The sequence below is a fragment of the Nansenia antarctica genome, assembly GCF_963989245.1.
Source record: "Nansenia antarctica genome assembly, chromosome: 1".
In the NCBI taxonomy this organism is placed as follows: domain Eukaryota; kingdom Metazoa; phylum Chordata; class Actinopteri; order Argentiniformes; family Microstomatidae; genus Nansenia; species Nansenia antarctica.
The window spans coordinates 14,141,830-14,154,243 of NC_137674.1; the positions used below are offsets into that span (position 1 = coordinate 14,141,830).

The window sequence follows — 12,414 nt, forward strand, 5'->3', positions numbered from 1 at the left end:
CGGACCACGTTTAAGGCAGCGCAAGCATGGGCCAGAGTGCAACATCATTGAAGTGTGTCAAGCTGTGCCGGACCTCTCAACGAGCCCAGCGTACGCTGTGTGTCACGCTGCTTTAGCGCCTCCTCCTGAGTCAATGTGTGAGCAGGGAGAGGTAGAAGAGGGTAAAGAGGGCTGCTGTACTTACATCCTGACTAACCTGTAATGACACCGTGTGGTAGCTGGCCGGCACGCCCTCGTCTTCCTCCTCGTCGCTATGGGAACGCAAGGGCCGATGGCTGGAGGCCTTGGCCCGGCGCGACGCTCCGTCCTTCTCCCGGGGTTTCTTCCTCAGGCGAGACTTGGACGAGTTGTGGACCTTCTTCTTCTCGTGCGTCCTGAAGCCTGCAGACGCCGCAAAGGAGTTTGAACCACGGCTTTAACATCGGGAAAAGTGTCTCCCCCGAACACAACTGTGTCTGCTTGAAGTGAACCGATTTAACACTTGAACAGCCATGAGTGTGTGAAGTCTGTGATTATTTTTTTTTATATCTTTGCACTTGCGTTCTACCACCCAGTATCCTTACATTTTCAAAATCACATCAGCATAAGCTAATATAAAGCTATTTAGCAGTTTGTTCTGTGTAGGAAGCAGGCTAATTTATAAGCGGCCAACTAGTGGTCGTTGTGTGTAAATAGCAGCTCGAGCATTGTAAAGACTATGGTCATTTGACCCCCGAGGAGGCTCTTTTAGTAGGTAAAAAGGCACGGCTGTTCTAGTATAATAAATAGTCTCCCGAACACAACTGTGTCTGCTTGAAGTGAATACATTTATTAAGTGTAACGTTTTAGTCAACTCGTTCACTCGCAAGCAGAGACAGTGTGCGGAGCCTCTTGACCTCTCCTTCCTTCCTCTCCAGTTGCCTACAGTCCTACAATCTGAGCAGGTTTAAGGCAGGTGATTTTAAACGTGCATCTACTCAGTCAATATTGAACAATGTGTACCATATTGGCGAGTACATACATTGACATTTCCATACATTGACATTTCAAAAGTCACATTTTGATGTGCATGACTTGTCAATACACTTGTGCTTGTTGCTCTCCGGTACATAACAGAGAAAGTGAGGACGTCTTAAAAACAGCCTTTCCAGTGTGGAGGGTTACCAAGACGTTCCTCTCATGTTAAACCTTCACAGGCATCAAAAGGCTACATCCACTCTATTCAGTAATGGCAGGTTTCAGGGGTGCATGGTTTTCATTTGGTTCCCATTATAGATGGGTACACTTAGCCATGATCTTTGATTGGTCCAAGGGCCTGGAGCCCTTTAATAATAATAATAATTCATAAGCCATCAGCTGTGCCAGAGCTTCATTGAGCCGCCACTTTTTCCCCGCTCATAATCCTTGTACGAAGGAGGGGGGAGAAGGGATGAAATCCTAAATAGGGGATTGGTGTTAGGGAATACCTGAGATACATTAGTCACTCATGGTGTAAAAAAACAAAAACAAAGCCTAGCCTGATATTAGCCTTTTCAGCGAAAACTACAGTGCCTTGAAATCATAGATCGAGTCAAGATCTTGATCGAAATCAAGATCGAGTCCGAGGTGTGATGGCCTAGAAAAACATGGCTAAATGTGATATGAATATAAATTCAATATGAAAACACAATGAATCTGACATCTAAAAGAAAAAATCAACAGACATTTGTTTAGTTTTTCTGCCATGTTACCGTTTTTCTTTCTTGTTTTTGTCTTGCATTTCTGAATGTCATTATAAACTATCAATAAAACGACCATGGAATAAAACAAATAAACGATGAAGTGAAGTGATTTCAGTTGGTAAACAGGAACGAGTAGTTAACAGTAAACCAGGAAGTCTAACCTCCGTTAAGGCTGGCCTCCACGAACACGCGTATGGCCTTCACACACAGCTCAAAGTTCTCAGGCGTGACGTGGGCCGCGTCTCTCACGATGAAGGAGAGGGACTCCACACACTTGATGAGGGACTTGGTGTCGTGCAGACTCATGTCCTGGCCCACCGTCAGACTGTACTGGTTCACCAGAGGGTTGACCAGCGGCTTGGAGCCAGGGGCCAGCGGCTTGCTGCTGTCCAGGTCGTCTTTCCCAACCTAGGGATTGAAACACACTTGTGTGAGATATGAGATACGCAACGACTTGGTTTACAAGGAGAGAGGCCCCCTAAATACAGGAATTGATAGTAGCAGGAAGTCAAAAAATTTGGTAGTTCCATAAGAAACGCATAATTACATGTCCTATTTGAATCTTTTAACCCTTTTGAGAGATTTTACTTCTGGTCACAATCAATAGACAGCAACTGTCGGCTACTGGGTCTGTATGTGTGTGTGTGTGTGTGTGTGTGTGTGTGTGTGTGTGTGTGTGTGTGCGTGCGCTCTCACCACCAGCCAGCCACTGCTGGCCACGTCCATGTCGGTGACAGAGTGGGGGATGCGGGCCTTGCCGTGCTCTCTGTAGAGCTCAGAGTCGGAGGTGTAGCCCTTGTCCAGACTCACCTCGCTGGGCGCGTGGGACGACAGCTCACTGTCCGACAGGGCTCCTGTTGAAACACATCAGCATCACATTCAATACACACTCATATAGTACAACTGTATAACTGTATGTAACCCCCCTGGTTACTGTCATTTCAGTCACTACTGTTGTTATGCGCAATACAGTTGTATTTTAGAGTAGGTTGCTACGTAACAGGAGAAGCTTAAGAGAGAAGATTTGACACGGCCGTAAAGTCCGAAGCTCTCAACCACACCTAAACTCAAACGGCGACATAATGTCACGCTACAAAACACTCACTAACTCGCACTCCTGCTAAAAGCAGCGTTAGCGTGACGGGCCGGCGCTTGGCGAGAGGTGAGAGGAAGGCCTGACCTGTGTCGGGGTGGTCAGGACTGGCCTGGGTGAGCTGGAAGGCCGCGGGGGGTTTGACCCCGGCCCCGATGCACTCCAGCAGGGAGAAGAGGGTGAACCAGTGGTCGGTGCAGTGGATGTTGGCGGCGTTGGTCTTGAGCAGCTCGTGGAGGCCGTAGGCCACCTCCCGGCTGACCCGGGACAGGACGTGAGGCTTCATCATCAGCAGGAGACGCAGGGACAGGAGCACCTGGAGGGGTGGGGGAGGAGGTGGGTTAGGGTTAGAAGCAGGGACAGAAGCACCTGGAGGGGTGGGGGGGGGGGGCGGTTAAGGGACTGTGCACTGCTTTCTATTTCCCACCCGAACATGTATCCGTATGAAATGTCAATAAGAGTTTATTATTATAAAACTAGGGTTTTCAGTGCACAGGGGCATGAGTGTAGGGGTATGAGAGATATGTAGGGGTATGAGAGATATGTAGGGGTATGAGAGATATGTAGGAGTATGAGAGATATGTAGGGGTATGAGAGATATGTAGGGGTATGAGAGATAGATAGGGTTATGAGAGATATGTAGGGGTATGAGAGATACATAGGGTTATGAGAGATATGTAGGGGTATGAGAGATAGATAGGGTTATGAGAGATACATAGGTAAGGGGCAGCAGCTGGATCTCACTGTGCCCTCCTTTTCCAGCGATTACGGAGTTTAAGTTCACATTCGGTTCACAACTCAATTAGGAACAGGCCGCAACTCGGTCTCAAAGGCCTTGGTGTACATGTGGTATCCAAGGAAGATTAGCAAACAGGATTTTTTTTGGCATGTTGTGATCCATATACTGTTACAGACCTCCAATAGATAACCTGAGAGCCCCAGTTCATATAATACAGGATGATACGGGACTTAACTAGTCTGGGTAACAGATCAGATTGATACACACTCACAACAACAATAGGTATTAGTTTGTCAGGGGCAATCAGGGGGCGATCTTGTAATACACTGCTATTTAGGTCAAACTAGATCGTTGCGACTAGCCTTGTAGGTTTAATCAATAATGTTTGTAAGTAAATAACCCCACCATATGGTATCCACCATAAGGTCCACCAAGTGGTCCTAAGCCAGGGCATGTAATAAGAAACCAGATAAGGGAGAGAGACAGACCAACAACTGGCAACTAGGTGTTGGCATACATGTGGTATCAAAGGAAGATGACGTAACAGGATTTTTGGTGACCGCATGCTGTGAGTTCAAGCGAGGTCAGAGATATATATACTGGTAGAGACCTCCATGCAACAAGCTGTCTGACCTGAGAGACACAGGTCATATAATACATGATGTGGCACACAAGAGACTTCCAAAACGTTGTTGGTCACTTGGTGTCAAAGCACAATTTATTAAATGGGTTTTGAGTCTCAAATGTTGTAGATAAGACTGAAGTTGCTCCACTCAGGCCATATAATGTACTTTTTGGTCTAGCTGTCTGGTGAATGAGAACATTAACCTGCCAATCAGCTTTTTACCAGACATATTTATAAAAAATGACACAAATAAACCTTTACGGCAAAGATCACACAAAAAAACATTGATTTGCTTTAGACGGTGCAGGTCCTGCGATGTGACTATCGCACACGTGCACAACGCAATGACGATGCTGAAACGATATATCGTGCAGCCCTAGTGGCAAGTGTTGGCTACAACGTATCAGAATTCTTTAGGGGGAGAAAAAAATCCATGTTCACATAACTATGTTTGCCCTAACTCTGCGTGTGTGTGTGTGTGTGTACCTGGGAGCTAATGTCCTCTCGGCGTAGCAGGCGGATGGCCAGTCTGAGGAGCCCCACCACGGCCCTCTCCACCAGGAAGCAGCTCTCGGTGGCGTGGACACACAGGTGGCACAAGTGGTCCCGAACCGTCTGCCACACGCACGACACGCGATCCCTAAACACACACACACAAGTTAAAAGCACACCTGTACGCAAACATGTATGCACAAAACACACCCAAATAAACAACTATACATAACACATACACACATAATTATACACACATGGAGGCAAGATAAAGGCTTTCACACTAGATCTGAATCAAGCCAAACGTTGACCCTCCTTCTGCAGGGCGGTACCTGTTCTCCATAACGATGCGCAGCAGCATCTCCAAGCAGAAGGCAGCGTCCTCCTCATCGTACGTCTCCTCATCAGGTGTGACGGAGATCAGAGCCTGTCCACAAGGTCATCTTTTTAGCACTGAACACTTTAAACGTTGTACCAACTCAGAAGCTCATATATTCAAGACACTACAGCCACTTGTTCAGTGACAGTAGACCTATCGCTAAGCCACGCCCCCTTTGAAAACTCAGACAAACAAACAACGCTCGCTCACATTATTCACTGACCGTGACTGAATGACATTCAATGACATTCAATGACTTACAACGGGAGTTGAAATTTCTGATTTACCACAGCAAGTAATAGACATGTTTTTTAAAGATGACAAGAATATTTCGTCTAGAAGCTTTTCACCATCAGATATTTTTAGCAAGTTGTTTGTCCGAGTTTTCTGCCTGTAGTGACTTTTGCGGTGATATGATTGGACAACTTCTATTTTGGGGCGTGGCTTAGCGATAAGTCTATTGCATCCTAGAAGGTCATTAGTATCATTATCATCACCTTCATGAGCTCATGTAGAGACTCCAGCTGCAGGAACTTGCTCTCGGTGATGAGCTTTTCTGGGTCACATTGCTGGAGGGCGGAAGTGAAAGAGTAGGATAGAACGTTGATTATGACAGGATTTCCCACAAAAACATAATGTTCTGACTAGTGGTGTTGCTTTGTTGATAATAATAGGCTTTAATCAGCTGGTGGCAACATGGAACTGGAAGTGAGGCTGAGCTGGGAAAGCCCCGAAGTTGACTGTCAAAACAAGATGGCTGCTAGCCTGCTTGCAAGTTAGGGGTGCACATAAACACGCTTGAGCTCGCTACTAGGTAACTTAGTTTAGTCTAGTTTATTTAGCACACATGATGAAACAGTGCAAGGAGGGAACGAAGCGCAGAAGGCTTGTACAAAGTTCCACTCCCAACTTAACTTCATAGTCTACCAACTTAACTTCATAGTCTAATTAATTCTCAGCCATTGTTCAGCCTTGTCAGGGAAGCCAGCCAAGTTTTTGTTCAGGGACATTTCTTTACATTTAGCCTTCACCCAAAGCGACTGACAAGTACAACATTTCTAAATGGCAAAGAGAGTGATTGAAGCCTATATGGAGGATTACAACAAGAACATGTCTGGGGACATTCTGGGGTGTCGAAGGGTATAGTGTTGCTCCTCCAGTACCTTGATACAGAGCATGGCTGCCTGCTTGACCTCCTGGTTCTCTGTGGACGGCCCTCGCAGGCCCGACTGCTCCGCTCCGCTCAGAGTCAGCCAGTTGACGAAACTCAGCACCGCAGACTCGCCCCTGAGAGAGGGAGGGAGGGAGAGAGAGAGAGTTTTCATAAGTGAAAGCGCTCAGCCTAGTATTTGAGTTTAACAGATAGGTATATACTGGTGAAACCGAGACCATTAGAGGTGATTGTTACCGATTTGAGGGTGTCTCTTCTCTTTGAAGGGAAATCTTCCCATTTGGCTCCAGAAAGTCCTCCACCTGGACAAGAACAATATGAAAAAAATGAAACAATGTATAGCTTTCTAACAGTAGGTGGCAGTAGAGAACAATGTCACTTGAAGTACAAAGTGACTGGTCTTCCAAGCGTATTTCAAGGACCACAACAAACAGAAGGTTTGAATGCAGAACTGTCAGGAAGACGTTGGAAAGAAAACCCCAAAAGTCATACACTGTCCATGTCTGTCAAAAAACTAATAAATTAAATGCAATTGAAAAAATGCTTCAAAGTCTGAGTTGAGATGATCTTGATGTATATGATTGATGGATGATTGTATCATTTACTCTAAAATGTATACTTATTGTAAGTGTATTGTACTGCTAAATGTAGTACTTATGTAAGTCTATTGTCCTGCTATGTGATTGTAATATAAATGTAGTACTTATGTAAGTCTATTGTACTGCTATGTGATTGTAATATAAATGTAGTACTTATGTAAGTCTATGTGATTGTAATATAAACATCAGAGGTGTCCTCACCTCCACCATGGGCTTGGGCAGCAGCTCTGCTCTGAACAGCTGCAGCATGGAGTCCATGATGTTCTTCCAGCCCTCTCGGAGGATGTCTCCATGGCGGTGGGCCAAGTGGAACACCGTCTTCGCCGCCACCTGGGCCTTCGGGTTACTGCCAAACACCGTAGGCAGGTTCTCTACCGACTGTCAGGACCACACAACACACACACATTTTAAATGCTTTATTTATGTCCACATACAAAGTACAATTCTAAAGGACATAAATACTAACAGTGCATTTTGACATGCTGGAAACAATTTGTTACAGTAATGCTGAGCCAACAACCAGTTCTGCCACACACAGGATGTTATTCGCACCAGACCAGTGGGTTGATCAATACTATAAGACAGACAGTATCCCACTCATGGGTACAGGAAGCACCGCCTTCTCCATATTGAGCGGCTACCAATAACAGCGGATATTGAGCAATATTTTGCTAACTGTTTGGCCCTTCTCTTAGGAAGACCAGCCATATGAAGGCCTCTAACAACAGACTTATGAACATGGCCCAGGCTGCCAAATATAAAAACTAAAAGTTGACATCTGTAGCCCAGTTGTGATATGGCCTGCTCCAGCTGTTGGTATTTTAAGATTTTGGTTAAAAAGGCTTCCTCTAGGCCAGGGGTAGGCAACCTTTTTGATATGAAGTGCCATTTTAAAATGTTCTTGTTAGTCAGTGTGCCAACCACAATATCAACATTAATTATGACTCGACATCAAACCAAACCAAACAGACCAACAGATCTGCAATTTTATTCCACAACATGAACAACAATTTTCAGCAAAGAGCTATGTATGCAAAGCCATGTATGCTAAATAAACCTAAAAATGTAACTAACTGAAACTTGAACAAAATTACCAACATAACATCTAAGACAACTAAACTTTGTGATGCGTAGCACAACTTTAAGCAAATTGGAGCGCTCAATTTCTACCAAAGTTGCAATGCTAACTGCGCTCCCTATGGTTATCATTTTAATAAGTAGGCCTAACTGGAGGGTGATTATACAAGGGTCTTACTTGTATGAATTATAATTTATATTTATATAATTATTTGGTTGTTACTTACATTTTATTCTTTTATTCCAACCACAACAAACATAGATATTGTTTTGGTTGCAAAGAGCTATGTATGCAAAGCCATGTAAACAGTCCTAACAATCAATGTCGTGATCCCTGGCCCTGTTTTCCTTTGCTCAACTCCATTATCTGGGGGTGGTACTTGGTCACTTTAAGTTGCACACAATTAATGCAACCGCTCCCCTCTGTTTCCCGACCATGGCAGGGGCACCATCTGTTGTCACTGCAAAAATCCTGCTAATGTCAATCCCTCGCTCCACAAAATGCTCGATAAGAACTTTAGCGATGTCCTCACCTTTTGTTGTTTCTGGCATTGGTTTTAGGCAGCAGAGCTCCTCCCTTACAGCAGAATCACAGTATCTTGCTATGACAGCCAGACGTGGCATGTCATTCACATCTACGCTCTCATCAAGTGCGAGGCTAAACACCGTCGCATCTTTCAAACCAGCGGTCTGCTGCGCTTTCACGTTTTCTGCCATTTCTCCTATTCTTCGTTCCACACTTCTGGCTGACACTGGGATGTCTTTTATTCTTGATTTTATTGTGTCTTTGTTTGATAAGCCTTCAAACAAAACATCTGAGCTACAGAGGAAAGCCTCCTTAATATATTCTCCATCAGTGAATGGCTTTCCACGTTTCGCAATGCAATGAGCAATGCGAAAGCTTGCTTCAGTTGCGTGATTTTTAGCAGTGGCAAATGCTTTAAAGGTGCTGGCCTGCTTCCCATACCTTGACACAGCACGTCTTATTGATTCGGCCTTGTCTGCTTCATCCTTGAACGACTTGAGTTATATTGATACAAGTATCGAATCGAATTCAGAATTTTACTTAGAAAATTGGCGCCAGAATACGGCTCTCGTGGAGTGGGTGAGAGACTAGGGCTGCATTCGTAAATTCGCCCTGAGAGCGCCGGAGCGTCCCTGAGACTGCCTCTAGTCCAGTCATGTCAAAGTCAAATACACAGGGGGCCAACATTTAAAAATGGTACAAGTGGAGGGCCGGGCTGGTTCAATGTTTATTAAAACTCGCAATTATTGCACATATTGAACCAATACCAATAACACAGCCTATATTGCACTTAACATTAATCATTACATTAAATTAAGTAAAACATAAATAAAATCAGTTGCAATATTTTCTCAAGGCTCTTTCAGTAATAAATTGAAACGTTTTATTTTTTTTAACAGGTAAACAGCTAAATGTAATTTTCATTCAAAGCTCAATGGCAAGATAAATGCAAAAATGAAACAGCATGCATTAAAAACAAATCAGTGTGCTGCTCCGATCCTCACCAATGACTGTCTTCTATAATAAAATTAGAAAAGTTAGTGCAAACTTGCAAAAGTGCAAAACAGTTGCATTAATTTCTTAGGCAACATGTCCCTGGGTCCATTCAACTGGAGAAAAAAAAAAAAAAAATCCCTTCAAAGAAATATCAAGTCCAAGTCCTTTCTGCTCACTTGTCTGAGGCTGAGCCCGATACTTGGTGTCTCATCTTGAGTACAAGTTCATTAATGTTTGGGGTCAGGCTCTGAGCTGAGGAAATCCTCAGGATTGAGTTCAGATGTTCATCACTAAGACGACTCCTATGTGATGTTTTGTTTAGTTTCATCAACGAAAACAGTTGTTCACACACGTATGTGCTGCCAAACATAGACGGCGTGCGAGCAACTTGGGTGCGCAGCTCAGGCATTGTGTCGGGGATGAAACGAGCAAACTCAGCAGCGCCACGGACTCATTTTGCCTTCAATGTGTCATTACACTGGAGCTCAATCAGCGCCATTTGGAGATTTGCTGGTGCACTTTCCACGTCAACTGCAAATGGATTGCTGAGCAGTTGAAGCCTGCTTTTTTGGGCTTCAAAGTCGGAAAATCTCCGCCTGAATTCGGCAGCAAGTATGCCGAGTTTGTCAGCAAACTGTACTCGGGAACACTCGGGAACACTCGGGAATTGACGGCGATGTTTCGGCCTCCACTGTGACTGTGCTGCTGCTGCTCATGACTAGTACTGAAGTGAAGAGAAGACGCGGGGTCGCGCTCGCTCGCGGGCACTCGGTACGCGCCAATGCATCTTGGGACTTGTAGTATTATGGTGCTGCGGGCACATAATACTGCGGGCCGGTTTTAATAGTAATTAAATATCATCCCGCGGGCAAGAGAGAACTCATTCACGGGCCTGATCCTACTTGGTCCCATTGTGACATTGAACCCAGTGTGCGCGAATTTACGAACGCGGCCAACATAAAAAATAATAATAAAAAACATTCTCCCATTCTCGCACTTATTGATTAGCTGTCGCGTGCCACTGTTTAAGCTCTTATTGATTAGCACGCGTGCCATAGGTTGCCGACCCCTGCTCTAGGCTATGGTCAAAGGTGCAGCCAACTTCTAAAATAAGCACCTCTCTGTGGTTTTCGTTGACAATTACAACATCAGGGGTGTTTGCTGAAATATTGGAGAACACTCCTAATGACTCTTCGTCGCTACACAAACTGAACATGTGGGGCTTTACAGTGGAGTGCTTGTACAGCGTTGCGGCAGGCCTGACACACACACACACACACACACACACAGTCAGGACCGTTCGCACATCCTCGACATGACTTGTATTGTGGGGGGGAAGGCATTTGGGATATTCCATTGAACTGTGAGTTTAACTGTCGGTTAATTCGGTTAAAATGAACTGACCACAAACACAGCTGGGTTACACAGTATATTACTATTACATATCTAATTATTACAAAGGATTTATTTGGACTTGTAGATCGTGTTTGAGAGTGTTGAGAGCTGACCTCGCTGCTGAGTGTGGTGAACTTGCAGAGAGAGATGATCAGGTTGTCAAACACGTCGCTGAATCCATAGTGAGCTGATATCATGGCACATTTCCTGGAAAAGAGGCGACAAAAACATCAAACCATTATCATCCCACATCTGTCCTTGACCTGAGGGACTCTAGGTGATCTATGCTACAATTTTCTGCGCTACTGTTTCTACTTGTGACGGGTCTCCCATGAAAAAAAAGCTAAACCCTAATTCCACAGTACAGAGTCAAACCGAGCTGAACTGAGCCATGCCGAGCTGAGCGGAGCTGTACTGGTCTGGTTACACATCCTCTATAGTTGGTGAAACAGTGCTGGAAAGGACATCGGGCCGGCGCCTTGCATGGTAGCTTGGCCGCCATTGGTGTGTGAATGTGTTTGTGAAAGGGTGAATGAATGAGAGGCCGTTGTAAAGTGCTTTGGATAAAGGCGCTATATAAGTGCAGTCCATTTACATGGTGAAAGGAAAATATCCAAACCAGCACAGTATGACTCAGGTCGGCCCCCTGTAGTGTGAGAAGCCTCCAAGTCTACACACCTGAAGCCGGCGATGGCCTTCTGGATGATGGTGTCGTCCAGGCTGCGGTCAAAGACGTAGGAGAGGGCAGCGATGGTGGGGCCCCAGGTCATGGTGAACAGGTCGTGGTCGTAGCTGCCGGCGGGGACGTGGAGGAACACCCCCTCGGAGGTGGCCCCGCGGTGCAGCAGCACGCTCCACTGGTAGTTCTCCTTCACCAGGCCCGACTGCTCGTCCGGCATCACGATCTCCTCGTTCCTGACGGAGGGAGAGAGAGAGAGAGAGAGAGAGAGAGAGAGAGAGAGAGAGAGAGCAGGGTGGAACTGGGATCAGAGGGGTGAGAGGCTGAGACAGCCTGACCTATACAATGATTATACAATAATAATGTATACATTGTTTACAATTGTCTGTATGTATATAATGTTGACAATTGTCCAAATATGATTTTTGTGTCGGACCCCAGGAAGACTAGCTAATGTCATGGCATTAGCTAATGGGGATCCTAATAAACAAACAAACAAACAAACGGGATGAGGGGTGTGTAAGTGTGAGTTAGAACAAGGTTCACCTATTGGTCTGAATGGATTCAACATGGTTTAAAAGCACTGGTTAGAGGTTTCTGCATGCATGGTCACAGACAAAATGTACGTGAGATTTACAAATAGAACTTGATTTCATACAGACATATCTGTTACATATCTGCACAAATAATGACATGAGAGCTGAGCAGCATTCCTTCTTTTAAACATGATTATAGGCTTTATGATATTGGTCTGGTTAGGATAAGGTAATACAGGTGCACAGTATACCATTAGCATAATAACATAAAAACAGTGAAAATGTGTGGCTTTTTAAGGTTAAATGATCAGATTTGACTTGATGATCTTCTTCTCATTGTGTTTGTTTGTGTTTAAAAAAATATCTTCGATATCATCATGTAACCAAGGCAACATCTCACTTGATGG

General features: G+C 44.8%; 1 protein-coding gene across 1 annotated transcript in view; it reads right to left on the bottom strand.

Annotated features, from left to right (window-relative positions):
• gbf1 (golgi brefeldin A resistant guanine nucleotide exchange factor 1) overlaps positions 1-12,414 on the bottom strand; it is a 77,987-nt gene that overhangs the window by 7,260 nt on the left and 58,313 nt on the right. The window contains exons 21-33 of the mRNA XM_080542806.1: positions 12,408-12,414; positions 11,471-11,707; positions 10,906-10,999; positions 7,000-7,176; positions 6,437-6,501; positions 6,192-6,315; positions 5,526-5,597; positions 4,982-5,076; positions 4,644-4,797; positions 2,881-3,109; positions 2,397-2,554; positions 1,862-2,108; positions 185-381 (exon numbers count right to left, since the gene is read on the bottom strand). The exon at positions 12,408-12,414 is cut by the window's right edge and continues 76 nt beyond it. Of these exons, the coding sequence (XP_080398932.1) occupies positions 185-381; positions 1,862-2,108; positions 2,397-2,554; positions 2,881-3,109; positions 4,644-4,797; positions 4,982-5,076; positions 5,526-5,597; positions 6,192-6,315; positions 6,437-6,501; positions 7,000-7,176; positions 10,906-10,999; positions 11,471-11,707; positions 12,408-12,414 (1,856 nt within the window). The remainder of the gene's footprint in view (positions 1-184; positions 382-1,861; positions 2,109-2,396; positions 2,555-2,880; positions 3,110-4,643; positions 4,798-4,981; positions 5,077-5,525; positions 5,598-6,191; positions 6,316-6,436; positions 6,502-6,999; positions 7,177-10,905; positions 11,000-11,470; positions 11,708-12,407) is intronic.